At 49.0% G+C, this 14,693-nt stretch overlaps 1 protein-coding gene across 3 annotated transcripts in view; it reads right to left on the bottom strand.

The window, feature by feature from the left end:
- Positions 1–3,494: 3,494 nt before the first annotated feature.
- Positions 3,495–14,693, bottom strand: part of MEF2B (myocyte enhancer factor 2B) — a 29,508-nt gene continuing 18,309 nt past the window's right edge. For 2 of the 3 annotated variants that reach the window (XM_081177926.1, XM_081177927.1), the window contains exons 3-9: positions 14,444–14,647; positions 13,594–13,722; positions 12,592–12,760; positions 11,688–11,827; positions 9,571–9,682; positions 6,719–6,827; positions 3,495–4,944 (exon numbers count right to left, since the gene is read on the bottom strand). In XM_081177926.1, the coding sequence (XP_081034052.1) occupies positions 4,641–4,944; positions 6,719–6,827; positions 9,571–9,682; positions 11,688–11,827; positions 12,592–12,760; positions 13,594–13,722; positions 14,444–14,647 (1,167 nt within the window). In that variant the 3' untranslated portion in view covers positions 3,495–4,640. The remainder of the gene's footprint in view (positions 4,945–6,718; positions 6,828–9,570; positions 9,683–11,687; positions 11,828–12,591; positions 12,761–13,593; positions 13,723–14,443; positions 14,648–14,693) is intronic. The other variant, XM_081177928.1, reaches the window with a different exon arrangement.

Here is a 14,693-nt window from a genome sequence, read left to right as displayed (position 1 = left end):
CCTTAAAATATTCAAATGATTTAGTAATCCAAAACAAAACTCCCTCATTCACTGGCCAATTCAGATTTCTGGTTGAAATCAGCGACCTCTAGTGGGATAAAGGGACATTGGTCCAAGCTCATTCTGGCTTAATTCACTCCAAATATTGCATTGAGTTTGGTTAGAAAGTCTCAAAGGGAATTCCTCCTGAAGAAATCATATTTTATTAGAACACTTATTTCCAACCAGGGTGTATGGGGTGGTAGTACCCCGGGGGGGAGGACACATTGTGCTCCTTCTGGGGTCGTTTCCCACCTTTGGTCCCCACCTGCACCCAACTCTCACCTGTGGCTTCCAGACGCCCTCAGCATACAACAGTGGCCACAATCCCAGGAACAGCTTCGATTGGCTGGCTAAATCGGGTGAGGGGAGCCAATGGGTCTCAAACCCTCTGTGAGTCAGGGGCTTCCCCTGCATGCGAAGCCAGGCTCAGACGGAGGGAGCAGACGAGACCAAGAGGGAGTCCAGTGGTCAAGAAGGCGCTTTCTGCATGTGCTATAGAGGGGAGTGAGGGGCAGGTGGGGCTCGTCCACCTGGGAAGGGAGCCCACCCAGGAGAAGGAAAACTCTGATACTAAACCTCCACTGCCTTGTGGGATCTCTTCAGGGTAGCAAAGGCCAAGGATTAAACCACGGGTAGTTCGAAAGCACGTCCAAGTGCAAGTAGATAAATAGGTACCGCTCTGGCGGGAAGGTAAACGGCGTTTCCGTGCGCTGCTCTGGTTCACCAGAAGCGGCTTAGTCATGCTGGCCACATGACCTGGAAGCTGTACGCCGGCTCCCTCGGCCAATAAAGTGAGATGACCGCCGCCACCCCAGAATTGGCCACGACTGGACCTAATGGTCAGGGGTCCCTTTACCTTTAGGCAAACTAAGGTCCAGGGACCAGATCAGGCCCAATCACCTTCTAAATCCAGCCCACAGGTGGTTTGGGATTCAGCGTGTTTTTACGTTAGAATGTGTCCTTTTATTTAAAATGCATCTCTGGGTTATTTGTGGGGCATAGGAAATCGTTCATCCCCCCCCCCAATATAGTTTGCCCCCCCCAAGGTATGAGCGACAGTGGACTTGCCCCCTGCTGAAAAGGTTTGCTGACCCCTGGATTAAACCCTACACAAATCCAGACTGGGGTCCCTAAGGCAGTTGGAGGGTGTCTTTTCCTTCTGGCAACTCCCAAGCTGGTGCCCAACGCCTTGCTCTGCTTTCCTTTGGGTCTTGTCATCGGGCAGCCCAGGACCCCCAGACCCACGGCCAGGCTTGCGCTCTGGGGAGGCCACTATGGTCCTGCTAACACAGTTGTTTGACTTCATCCCCGGAGGCACTCCATCGTCTCTCGAGACAGGAAGATGTCCACAACGTTCCCCACCTTTCTTCCAGAGAGCTCAAGGTGGTGTGTACAGGATTCTCCCCCTCTCCATTTAACCCTCACAACCCCCCTGCGATGGAGCTGAGAAGTCACCCACAGAGCTTTATGGCCAATTTATGGCTTCCCAGGTCCTAGTCCAAACTCTAACCAGGCTGGTTCTAATTAGACTTGAGCTCTTTTGCTGCTGTGGCAGCGTCTCATTGTGTTCATTATCTTAAGATGTTGACAATGTGGACTAGCAACATATTCTTTAAAAAACAAAATGTCAATTGTATTCAGTGGTTAGGGTACCAGAGGGCTACCACCAATTTTTTTTGTTGACAATATAAATTGTTTGATCATATTTAAAGCCCTCAAATCTGCCAACTTTCCTTTTGCATTCAGTTCAGCCGCAACAAAAACAAAACAAATGATAATTTTAAAAATTCTATCAGGACTGTTTGCCGGTTAAAGACACTCTGGCTGGTTAATTGTAGGTGTTTTAATGGATCAGATTTGGAAATGGAGAAGAAAGGTTAGAGGATCCCCAAAGGGTCCAACCCACCACAGATTCTGGAAATTATTGGCCTCTGGTTAAAAAATATCCAGTAGCAGAGAGTTCCCCACCTTCCATTCTACTGTGGAACAGATTGGACTAGCAGGAAGTCCTTCCTAATCTTTAGGGGGAAATCCACTTTTGAAACTCCAGGCCGGCCTGCGGAAAGAGTCCCTTCCACAGCTCCAAGGAGATGCTGCCAGTCAGTGCAGGCCATACTAAGGTAGCTGGACCAATGGCCTGACTCAGAATGGAAACCAGCTTTTTATGTTCCAGATTTGGTATCATTTAAAATTAAAAACAAAACCACAGACGAAGTACTGATAGCAAGATTTAGCTTCGATGTAGTGCATTTATGCAGAAATTGTTTTTCAAATAGGATTTCAACCTCACAGTTCCTCTTTTACACACACACACACACACACACACACACACACACACACACACACACACTACCTTGACTGTGAACCTCTCTCTTTGGTTCTATTCAAAACCCGCCGGTTGCCATAGCAAACCCAGACTTCACGCAAACAACCCCCAGCCAAGAATTGTGCAGTCTAGGAATGGCCCAATTTGCATATATGCTAATGATAGCATGGTAATCAGCAAACCCTCTCTAGAAAACAGGAGATGCCCTGCTATTATTCAAGGCAATTGGCTGGTCAAATTCCCTCTCCTCTTTGTCATTTCTCCAGGCGTGCACCCGAGGTTTATTTCCCCCCCAAAACATTCCCCTTCTAGCCATTTTTTTTCCTTAGGGGGTGGAATTGATTTCATAACATTTACAAACCTCTTTATTGTTTTAAATAAACCTCAAAGAGGTTTACAACAAGATATTCAATAAATGCATTTTTGGTGTTGATCGCTTCCTTTGAATGCAGGTTTGGTTTCCAGTCCCTTGATCATCTTGGTCTCCCTCCTCTGCCCACCTTCCAGCTTGTCAACATCCTTCCTTAATTGTGGTGCCCAGAACTGGACACAGGATTCCAGGTGTGGCCTGACCGAGGCAGAACAGAGTGGGACTATGATTTCCCTTGACCTGGACGCTAGACTTCTGTGGATGCAGCCTAGAATGGCGTTAGCTTTTTTTGCTGCTGCATCATACTGTTCGCTCATGTTAAGGTGGTGGTCCACCAAGACCCCTCGATCCTTTTCCCTTATACGACTTGCAAGCCACCTGTCCCCCATTTTATATTGTGCATCTGGTTTTTTCCAGCCTAAGTGAAGAACCTTACATTTATCCCTGTTGAAACTCATTTTGCTACTTTTTACCTGGTTCTGTTAAGGTAATAGTCAATTCTGATTTTGTCTTCTGTGCACAGGAGCCAACTCCTAGGGGCCGAGGTCCCTTCAACACCCCCCAGTAAAATATTTGAGGGGTCTGCCCACCCCCAAAGTTGACTGGAATTGCCATCCAAATAGTGTTTGCATGCTGCATCATGTGATTATGTGGGGTGGGGGTTATCCTGTGTTTCTCCCCACAGCACAATACATTTATTTGTTTATTTACTACATCCACGGACTCCAATGCAGGACACACCTGCAATGTTCAAGATTTACATGTTCAGTCATTTATTTATTTACTTTTGGGATGGGTGCAATCTCTTCGCCGTGTTGCAAACTGGCCCTGGTTCGAGGATTCCCCTCCTGGCTCCCTGGCCTTCTCCCTCTTATCTCAAAAACAAGAAAACTTACCAAAGGCATCCTCCATTGTATTCTGAGGTATACTGCCCTTGCACAGTGAGGTTCCATTTAGCTGCCAGTGATAGTCCTTCTCCTTTGTGGATTTCCGCTCAACCATTTTTCTAAGCCGGGGACCTCGCCAGAGCTTGCTGCCAGTAATTCCGCAAGTAATACACAACGGGGTGAAATAATTTGCTTTTATAAATCCTGAAATCTGCTGTCAATCCCCCCCTTTTTTTCTTTTTTGAGGGAGGCTTTCCTCCCAAATCTCTGGAGATTTAGATGAAACAGGCAGTGGGGAAACAACAATCCCATATTTTCTTTCAGTTGCTTTCCCAGATTGCCCCACCTATGGGTGCCCACAAGGGGTGGGCAAGGAGGGGAAGTGAAGTCCCCCCATCAGCTGTAACCTCCAAATCCCCAGCTTTCATTTTAAAATTGGGAGCACATTACTAACGTTTGCCGGAGCTGAGATAAGAGGCAAAATGTCCGCTACTCAGAGTAAATCCACTGGGTTTCATCCAAGGACTTCCTACTCAGAGTCGACCCCTGCAATTAATAGAACAAAGTGAGCCATATCACATAGCTGTCAACTTTTCCCTTTTCTTGCGAGGAATCCTATTCGGAATAAGGGGATTTCCCTTTAAAAAAGGGAAACGTTTACAGCTATGCATATTGATTCATTTCAGAGGATCTGTTCTGAGGAAGACGAATATTGGCTGAAACCCCTTGCAATTAAATGACATGAATTACTTATTTGTATTAATGCCAATGGGTCTACTCTGTGTAGAATATCATTGGCTAAACAACCCACTGGCACTGTCTTCATTTTGTGCATGTGAGAAACTAGCCTGCTCCCCCAAATTTGGGATAATTTGCTCCCCCAAATCCTTGGAGAAAACTCCCTGTGAACGCTCAAGGCCACAGCAAGTCTGCTCTCGCACATTCACACAACCACATTCAGGCAGATGCTCCCTCCCTGGCTCCATCCGTACATGTGAACACGCTGAGCATGCCACTATCTCTGCCACTCATCTATGGCAGGTTGTGGGCGACGTGTGGGGACGCCGGGGTGCCTCTGCTCGTCTGCCAGAGGGCGGGAGAGGAGGAGAGAGTAATGGTAAGCCTTGACGTAGTCGTCTCGGGAGTGTAGGTCCATGGGGACATCAGCGAGCGAAGGGCGGGCGCACTGAGAGGCCTGGGGGCCAGTCGAGGCACATGGGGCCGTCGGGGAAGCCCGTTCGGACTTGACACTGATGGGCGGGCGCAGGGGAGGCGAGCCAGAGACGAGCGCAGGCTGATCGCCGATTCGACCCATTGCTCTGCAGGGAATACAAGAAAAGAGAGGGGGAAACGATAGTGGTTCCCAACATTCTTATTTGGAAGGCAAGCAAAACACCTTGTATCATCTCCAGATTTAAAGAACTGTTTTCCAAGAACTTCTTCTGTTGGCTTTCTGGATTGCTGGTCCCTAAGAATTGTATGTTCTGGGGTAGACTGCTCTTGCACCTGGAGGCTCCCCTGCAGCTTTTGTGGCTAATGGTCACTGACAACTTGGCCTGGCAGCGAAGGGTTGGTTTCCATTCTTGGTTCTAATCAGAGCACATGGGCAGAGATGAATAGCTTTGGCCCGCTCATTTCAGGGAGGGTACTCAGAGTGAAACTTGGCTGGATGGAACCTTCTGGGTGCTGCCCCCCCCCAAGCCTGCAACTTCAGCTCCCATCCTCAAACGCGCAAATAGCTCCAAAGACACACATAAATCTCAAGGGATGTTGCTGAGAACTGACTCTCTGATTTGTGCCTCCTGGCAGCTTAGAAAATGAGGATGCAGAAACAGGCATCCTCAAAGGCATCGTTGAACAAAAGTGCCACCAGGTGGCAGCAAAGCCTCGCCCAAGAGGGCACTCCTGTCTGACTGACAGGGAACGGAGAGGTTGGTTTTTTGCATGCTTGAGATCATAGAATCAGAATTGTAGAGTTGGAAGGGACCCTGAGGGTCATCTAGCCCAACCCCCTGCAATGCAGGAATGTGCAGCTGTCCCTTACGGATATTGAACCTGCAACCTTGGTGTTATCAGCAACATGGTCTAAGCAAATGAGCTATCCAGGCTCACAGAGGCGTTTTGAGAACTTTACCTGTGGTAGACTTCCACATTCCGTTGGTCCAGGGGTATTCCTAAATTTCTCACTGAATTGCAGAGTCATCTCCCCCCAAAACTCTCTCTTTTCCTGCCCCCTTTCCTTTGAGTTTGTGTTTTTATTTACATTACTTTCTTTGACCTTCGATAAAAAGATATCAGATGTTTAATATTAAGCTTTGCATATATATTTTCCAAACTTTAATCAAATCTATTGGAGGGGAGAGAGAAAAGGACTGGTCTTGTCTATTATTTTGGTGGAACAAATAGCTATTGCAGCTCAATGGAAGACAGCCCCAAATCTTATGCTGGACACTTGGCGCCACTCACTCTGGGAAATGGCTAGAATGGAGAACACGAGGCGCAATTTGAGATTTCAACATGGCTAGAACCTCCTTTCACATGGCTGGGCTTTCCTTTCTGACATACACATCATTTCTCAAGATAATGTTTGCCGCGAGCCTGTCAAATATGGGACTCTGCTGCATAGTGGGGTTGGATTAGATGGCCCCTGGGGGTCCCTTCCAACTCAATAATTCTAGGATCAGTCAACACTAATATCCTTTACTCAGACAGTGCTACTATAATCCACACTCAACAGTGCTCATCCTGCGTGCCTATTTTACAGTTTTGCTTTCACCCTTTTGATTTTTGTTTGCTGTTGTCATCGGTCTCTCTGCTTTATATATGTTACACAAAAAGGAAATTTGAAAACACGCAGCCGTAGGCGGCATTCTGATTTCTTGTTATGAGTAGCAGTATGTATAAATATCTTCAATAAATGAATGAAGTAAATGACTCTTCAGCAGGCTATAACCCCACGGCTTATATGGGTATCTCTGTTACACACACTTGCACTTCCAGGCGTATTTGGAGGTTGTAGGTCGCTGCCTAGGCCCTTTCTCCAAGGCTGAGGACACACACACACACCCCCCCCCGTCCCCAGTTCTCTCTTACCCCAGCGCTGGGTGGGAGGCAACGGACATCTCTCGGTGTGGCCAAGTGGACACTGCGTTCGCCTGCAGGCCGAAGGCGTGCGAAGAAGGTCCATCGCTAGGGGCAAACTCTGCAGGACAGATGTTGGGGAAAGAAGAAGACCGTCAGGATTTGAGGGTCTCTGGAGACCGGCAGGGAAGCAACCGTGATCTCAGCTGGGACATGAAACCTCCTGTGGGCTAGCGGAGGGGGTAATATTTCGGGCTGTGGGCTGCTGCTGCTGCGCACCCCTGCCTTTCTCTCCTTAAGACCACCAGAACGATGTCAATCAACATTTGATGATCTCCTTCTACCAGTCCCCAATAGTAAGTGTCCTTTCCTACTGCATCATGGTGTGGTACGCTGGTTTGACATCAACTGATAGGAAGTGCCTACAGAGGGTGGTGAATACAGCACAAGATATTATGGGCTGTCCCGTGAATCTGTTGGATGACATTGCAGAAGAACGTTGCCTCAGGAGAGTGAGGGAAATTCTCAGGGATGATTCACACCCTGGCCGGCACTTTCTTGATCTCCTGCCCTCGGGCAGAAGATATAGAAGCAGGATTAGTCGCACCAACAGGGTAAAGAACAGCTTCTATCCTGGGCTGTTAGGCTGCTGAATGAAAAGATCACAACAGGGCAGGTGACTTTGGGGTTTGGTGGGTGTGCGTCAGTAAACGAGGGGAATTAAGACTAAGAGAGCTGAGTGGGGGGTGCTCTGTAGTCTCACTGTATACAAGTTGTACAAGTGACAATAAAGTATTTCAATTCAATTTCAACCAGAAGTTGCCCAGCACCCTGTCCTCCCAGCAGCCAGCCAGAGCCTCCAAAGGAAAACTCACAACCGGGGTTTGAGCACCAGAGCATTCTCCTTTGAGGTTTCCAGCAACTGGGGTTTGGAAGCATCACTGCCGTGGGGGTAGAGCATTGCCATTGTGGCTATTAGCTCTCAGTAGCTCTCTCCCCTGGGACACGGGTGGCGCTGTGGGTTAAACCACAGAGCCTAGGACTTGCCGATCGGAAGGTCAGCGGTTCGAATCCCCGCGATGGGGTGAGCTCCCGTTGCTCGGTCCCTGCTCATGCCAACCTAGCAGTTTGAAAGCACGTCAAAGTGCAAGTAGATCAATAGGTACCGCTCTGGCGGGAAGGTAAACGGCGTTTCCGTGCCCTGCTCTGGTTCGCCAGAAGCGGCTTAGTCATGCTGGCCACATGACCCGGAAGCTGGACGCCGGCTCCCTCGGCCAATGAAGCAAGATGAGTGCCGCAACCCCAGAGTCGGTCACAACTGGACCTAATGGTCAGGGGTCCCTTTACCTTTACCTAGCTCTCTCCCCATCCATGAATCTGTCCAATCCTCTTTTAAAGCCATCCAGCTTGGTGCCCATCACTGCCTCCTGTGGCAGGGAGTTCCACAGTTTAACTATGAAATGTGTGAATAAGGCTCTTCCTATTATCTGCTCTGAAATCTTTTTCTTTTTTAAAAAACACCCAATTTTTATTGCATACACCCCAACATTTATCCAATTAAAATAGGGACATTCTCCAACATTTATCTGATGAAAATACAGGTGCCCTATTCCATGCCCACCAACATTTCTCTGAGGAAAACAGGGACATCCTACCATTGCCTCCAACATTTTGCCATTGGAAATAGGGATGCCCTAAGGAAAAGTGGGACATTCCAGGATCAAATCAGAAACCGGGATGGCTTCTGTAAATCCAGGACCGTCCCTGGAAAACAGGGACACTTGGAGGGTCTGTTACTGGTTTTTAAACAAATGCAAATCCAATAACCATTAAACATGCATCCAGCAGAACATCAAATGGTGTTTGTTTTATCCATTGACTCTAGACATACACTTAACAAATTCAACATTCAAATGTATTACATAACGTAGCCCCTCCATGGAGAATATTGAGTGGCTAATGATTTTGGTCATTAGCAGTCAGGCTGGCAAAAATTAATCCCTCCCTTTCCCTATTATGTTGGGAGGGCTGAGGAAAGTTGAGTTCATTTATTCATGTTTGGTGGGGATTCCCCCACGTGAAAAACTTCTGGAATAGAGTTTTCTCCATTATATCCACAATTACAGGCCAACCCCTTTCTCCAAATTGGCTCTGAATCTTCCTCCCTTCCTTCCTTCCTTCCTTCCTTCCTTCCTTCCTTCCTTCCTTCCTTCCTTCCTTCCATCCTCTCTCTCCCTCTCCCTCTGTTCCAGTCTCTATTTAGAACAGGGGTCAGCAACCTTTTTCAGCAGGGCGCCCGTACACCGTCCCTCAGACCTTGTGGGGGGCCGGACTATATTTTGGAAAGGGGGGAAAAAAAAGAATGAATTCCTTTGCCCCACAAATAACCCAGAGATGCATTTTAAATAAAAGGACATCTTCTACTCATGTAAAAACACACAGATTCCTGGACTGTCCATGGGCCGGATTGAGAAGGCGATTGGGCCAGATCCGGCCCCCGGGCCTTAGTTTGCCTACCCATGATTTAGAACATGGGTCACACTGGGAACTTTTAAGGGAAGAGTTGCAGTTCAGGGGCTTTGCACACAGTCCTGAGTTCTGTTTCCGGCAGTCTCTTCAGGTGAGGCTGGGGAGATCTGAAACCCCAGAGTGACGCTGCCAGTCTGTGTCAGCAATACTGAGCTAGCTGGGTGAGAGATTTAAGGAGGCTTACTGCACCCCAACAGGGCTCAGGAAGGAGGTGGCAAACTACAGTTCCCAGAAGCTCACTAGGGGACAGGTCTGGGCCTGAGGACAGGAGTTCCACAGTTCCCACCTTAGTGCCCACAGCAAGATGACGCCTGATTGGCTGACCAAAAGCATACCTGGGTGGCTAGAGGAGAGGGGGTAGTAGCCGGGGAGCCCGTGCCCTGGGAGACAGGTGCTTCCTGCAGACAAGGCGGGACTGGTGCTCTGAAGTCCAGGGTACAAGGAACGCTGTGCGGGGAGATAATCCAGGGTCACAGGAGTGTGCCACTCAGTGGTCACGCCAGTCAAAGTTGGAGCAGGGACTGCAGGGCCTCTCACAGAGCACCACTGAAATGTTAGACCAAAGTCCCCCACGGGGAAAAGGACCATAGAGCAGTGGGGTGGAGCCTGCCCTTCCAGGCAGGGCTGGGAACATCCGCTGCCTGAAACACCAGGCACCAGCGGCGTAGCGTGAGTTGTCAGCACCCGGGGCAACGCAAGTAATTTGCGCCCCCTAACCCGGGGCAAGGCAAGTAATTTGCGCCCCCCCAACCCCTAACCTGCGAGTTGGCGCTGGCGCTGCCGCGCAAACAACGCTGCTTGCCCGGAGGAGGATGGAGGCAGAAGCAGCCACCGCCTGTGGCTGGGCCGAGGGGATGGCGGCGGCGGCAGGGTGCAGAGGCTGCCCGTGCCCGGCCAGGCGTCGGTGGCGGCGTCGGCGCTGCTGCAGCGGCTGCTCCTCCTGCGAGCAGTGAGCGGAGCGCAGCCACAGCGGCGGCGGGGGGCGCGCGCGCTAGGGCGCAAGGCTGGCGGTGGCGGCGGGGAGCCCAGTGGAGGAAGGAACTTGTCCCTTCCCTCTGGACTCGCGCCCCCCCAGATGTTGCGCCCGGTGCGGTCGGCACCCCTGGCACCCCCCACGCTACGCCACTGCCAGGCACACCATTTCCTAGGTTCAGATTAAATCAGTTGTAGAGCCGTAGAGCTGGAAGGGACCCGAGGGTCATCTAGTCTGACCCCGTGCAGCATGGAATCATGAGGACGGGCAGCTTAGTGTACACAATGCGAGGCTAGGTGGAAAATGTCGAATGGCTGCACTCATTAGGTGGTGGCCCCCTTGCTTATCAATAGGAACAAATGTAAGAGTTTGCGCATGTCCAAAGGGTGAGGCATCCACAGAAGTCCAGTGACCAGATCAAGGGAAGTAACAGTCCTGCTCTCTTCTGCCTTGGTCAGACCCCACCTGGAGTCCTGTGTCCAGTTCTGGCCAGGTCAGTTTAAGAAGGACGCTGACCAGCCAGAAGGTATGCAGAGGAGGGCAGCCAAGATGATCAAGGGGCAAAACCACGCCTGATGAGGAACAGTTGAAGGAGCTGGGGGTGTTTAGCCTGGGAAAGAGGAGACTAAGAAGAAGGAGCCAGCTTGTTTTCTCCTGCTCTGGAGGGGAGGACTCGAACCCATGGCTGCAAGTTACATGAGAGGAGATTCAGTGGTTACATAACTTTATGACCACTGTTCCACAGATATTGTTGTTATACAATGCCATTCACCATATTGATGGGTTTATGAAGCATTTCTGTATCCTTCTGAAGAAGAATTCTACGAAAGAGTGGGTCTATCCGGAATCACTGTTCACCACGTCTGTATGCGGACCACTTTGGCAGCGTTGGACGTCCTAAAACAAAGCTTTACGGCTTGTTTTCATCAGATAAGAATCTGACCCACTGCTTCTTTCAGAGACTTATAAGACGTATGTTTATTTGGTTCTACGTTTTCAAGAAAATCTATCAAGAGTACACATTTTGTGACTTCCAGAGATTTATAAGATTTCTGTTTAATTGGTTTTTCATATTCTTCAATATTCTGTGTAGATTATATAAATAGTTTATATTGATATTGCATTGTTGTACTTGGTCATCGTGTTGCCTTGGATATTACTGATAATTGTTTGCAACACGGGGGTTTAATTGTTTAGTAAGAGCTGTTGAACAGCGCAACGCACACTTGGGAGGTTGTGGGCTCTGCTTGGGGATTTTCAGCAGAGGTTGGGTGGCCATCTTTCCTGGATGTTTTAGCTGAGACTCCTGCCTTGCAGGGGGTTGGACTAGATGACCCTCGGGGTCCCTCCCAAGTCTACGATTCTATTATTCTTATCTTGCCTCTCCCCCACCCCACTGCAGGCAGATGCCCAGCCTTGGCACCCCCCGAAAGCGCCCCACCCAGGAGACGGGGGCTTCATGAGCCACGATCTACTCACGGCCGACACCACCTGGCTCCTGCCAGCAGACAGGGGTCCTTCCCCTCGGCGGGGGTCAGCCCCCAGGTAAAGCGGAGGAGGGGGCTTGCTGGACAACGCCCGACCCAGGTTGCCGTGGGAGAAGAGAGGGTAGCCCATCCCTGCAGGGGCAGAAAAGCAGACAGGTGAGGGGCTGTCCAAAAACTCATATACCGCTTGGTTGTGGAAAGGAACTCTAAATGAGCATGTGTATTTAAAGAAGTGTGCATGCACACGGAAGCTTATATCCAGAACAAATTTAGTTGGTCTCTAAGGTGCTAGTGGACAACTTTTTAAAATTTATTTCTAAATGAACAGTTTACAAAAAGAATAAGAAAAGACCAGGAAGAACAACAACTTAAAATATTGGGGGGAAATAATTAAAATTAGCTAAAATCATCATCATCATCATCATCATCATCATCATCATCATCATCATCATAGCACATGATCTACATTCTTTTTTTATCTCATGGAATTTATATGCTGCTTGATTTTAAATAACCAGAAACAACAACAACATGTTGCCCTTCATCAAAAGATCCTCAGGGCAGTTCACAGAATAAAATAAAAATTTAAAAACCCAGCAACTTGAAGCAGTGTGCAAAACAAAAACAGCAAGACCATGAGTGAAAACAGTTGAACAGCTATTTAAAACATTTAGAAATATTTGTTTGTCGATTTATTGCATTTATATCCCCCCTTTTCCCCCCACGGAGCTGAAGGCGGTTCTCTTCAATCCCAACAACAAACAACCAACCCGTGAGATTCATGGTTGGGTGACAATTCGAACCCAGGTCCTGGTGCACCCAGGTGAGTTTCGGAAGCATCCACCCCAGACCCCAATCCCAGCCCATGAAGGTCTCTTGCTGCGGTCGCAACATACCTGCTCCCAGGGGCGTTGGAGACCGCACTGGAGGGGTGGCGTGCTTGGGGAGGGCTGGCAGGTGGCTCTGGTGGTGAGGGGACTCCCGGGGGCCGGCCGCCCCACCTTCGCTCCCAGAGGGGGGAGTCCTCATCGACCCCCCTTCCAGGCTGGAGAGGGAAGGTGCAGACTGAAAGGAAGATGGAGCAACGAAGAGCTTTAGCCAAGGAAAGGTGTGGTGCTGAGAATTGTGGCTGCCTCTTGAACTCGGAACCCGGGGAATAGGCGGATGGGGTGTTCTCCCACCTGCAACCAGCCAGCTCTGGAGGCCAAGGGAGTCTGCGCTCTGGGTTTAAGGAGCCAGGCATTGTCCAGCTTTTACAAACCCATAACTACTGTTGCATGCACTGTTAGAAACTCAGATATATAAGCTAGGTGCCAAATGACTCTTCAGACCAAGGCTGCAGTTGCCAAAACAGAAAGTCTACTTGCCATTTTGGGCCCAGGTGGCGCTGAAGTCTTATTTTTCAAATAATGCACTGGCTGTGATTGATTCTCAGTTAAACATCTGGCTGGTTCAGAGGACAACCTTGAGCCAGGTTAAGAACTTTGAAGACTTAAAGAAGGAAAGCCACTCACTCCAGTCCATATATATATTGGTCCATCCCGACCTCTTTTTTTGACCCTGAGTTTAAAAGCCTCTTGCTTGGGGTCATTTTAATGTTTCGCTTTGCTTTTGTAAACCGCTTAGCATTTGTCTTTACAATCAAGTGGTTTATGCATGATGGGGAATAGAGTAAAATGAAGCAAATGATGAACAGAAGTCTATTGATTTCAAGGGCTCTACTCTGAGTATAACTTAGCACCTAGTATTTAAAGCATGTAGTGGTTCAGAAATGCTTTTAAATTTCCAGGCAGAGATGGAATTGCCTGTTGCCTGAAACCCAGAAGGCAGCTGATAGTGTCGGCAATATCAATGGTCTGAATCCTGTGCCCGTTCTCTCCCTAAAAGCTGTTACTCACACAGAGCTTGGGTTGGGCCAGAGTGAGGTCCACGCCCTCGCCGAGTCGCCTCAGTTTCCTCGCTGGCTCCAGAGCTTCTTCCAGGTCCAGGTCGGGACCTTCAATGCCCAACCCCTTTCTTTTCAGGGTCTACGGAGTGCAGGCGACAGAGCAGGAGGTTTGGGGTTGGGGGGCAAATAATCAGCAACAATCCCACCGCCCCCCCCCTAGAAACGCCCAACCCTCCCCATAAATAATACTGACCCCAATTGCAAACGATGTTCACATCACACAAATGTGAAAGAAGGATAAGTCAGCAAGAACAGGAAAAGTATCTCGATAGAATGGCATGCATGATATTGCTGTTATTTGATTTTTGCAGTGCTTTAATCAATGGACACTTAAGTAAATATGAAGGGACCCGTCCAACAGACCTCCAAGGTTAGAACATAATATATTAAATGCAAAGAGATATAAAGTGAAAAGGTGCCCAGAACGTCGCTTTTGGGCAACGTTCCAATATCTCAGTTTGTTTTCTCTATTAAGTCTAGGGAATGTGAGCGGTTCAGTTTGCATTTAAAGCCAAAACATACCAAATTTGGCCTTTCCGGAATGGTACAAAACCCCAACCCCAACCGAGGTTTGCAAAAATGCATATCTTTTGGGGGAAGGGTGCATTGAAGTGGATGGTGCTAGTGAACACAGCACGTACGGTGGGCTATAGCATTAAAACACAACAGCAGAAAAACATTTAGAACAACTTTCAAATTCCTGCGTAGCAGGGGGTTGGACTAGATGACCCTTGGGGGCCCCTTGCAGCTCTGCAATTCTAGGATTCCATGAAAAGCGAATAGGTGAACATGCATTTTACCTCCAGGATGTCGGCGTTGGTCCGGCTTTCATGGGGCTCACTATACTCTGTGTATTTGAGAAGCACTTTGTCCATGTCTGTGCTGGCGTACTGGAAGAGCCGGTTGGCGCTGTTGAAGATGATGAGGGCGATCTCGCAGTCGCACAGGACGCTGAGCTCATACGCCTTCTTCATGAGCCCAAACTTCCTCTTGGTGAAGGTGACCTGGAAGGAGAGAGTGGCGGAACCGCAGAGTCGGACGGGGCACCCA

Source organism: Podarcis bocagei (assembly GCF_964188305.1).
Source record: "Podarcis bocagei genome assembly, chromosome: 18".
NCBI lineage: Eukaryota > Metazoa > Chordata > Lepidosauria > Squamata > Lacertidae > Podarcis > Podarcis bocagei.
This window is presented reverse-complemented; position numbering and strand designations above follow the sequence as displayed.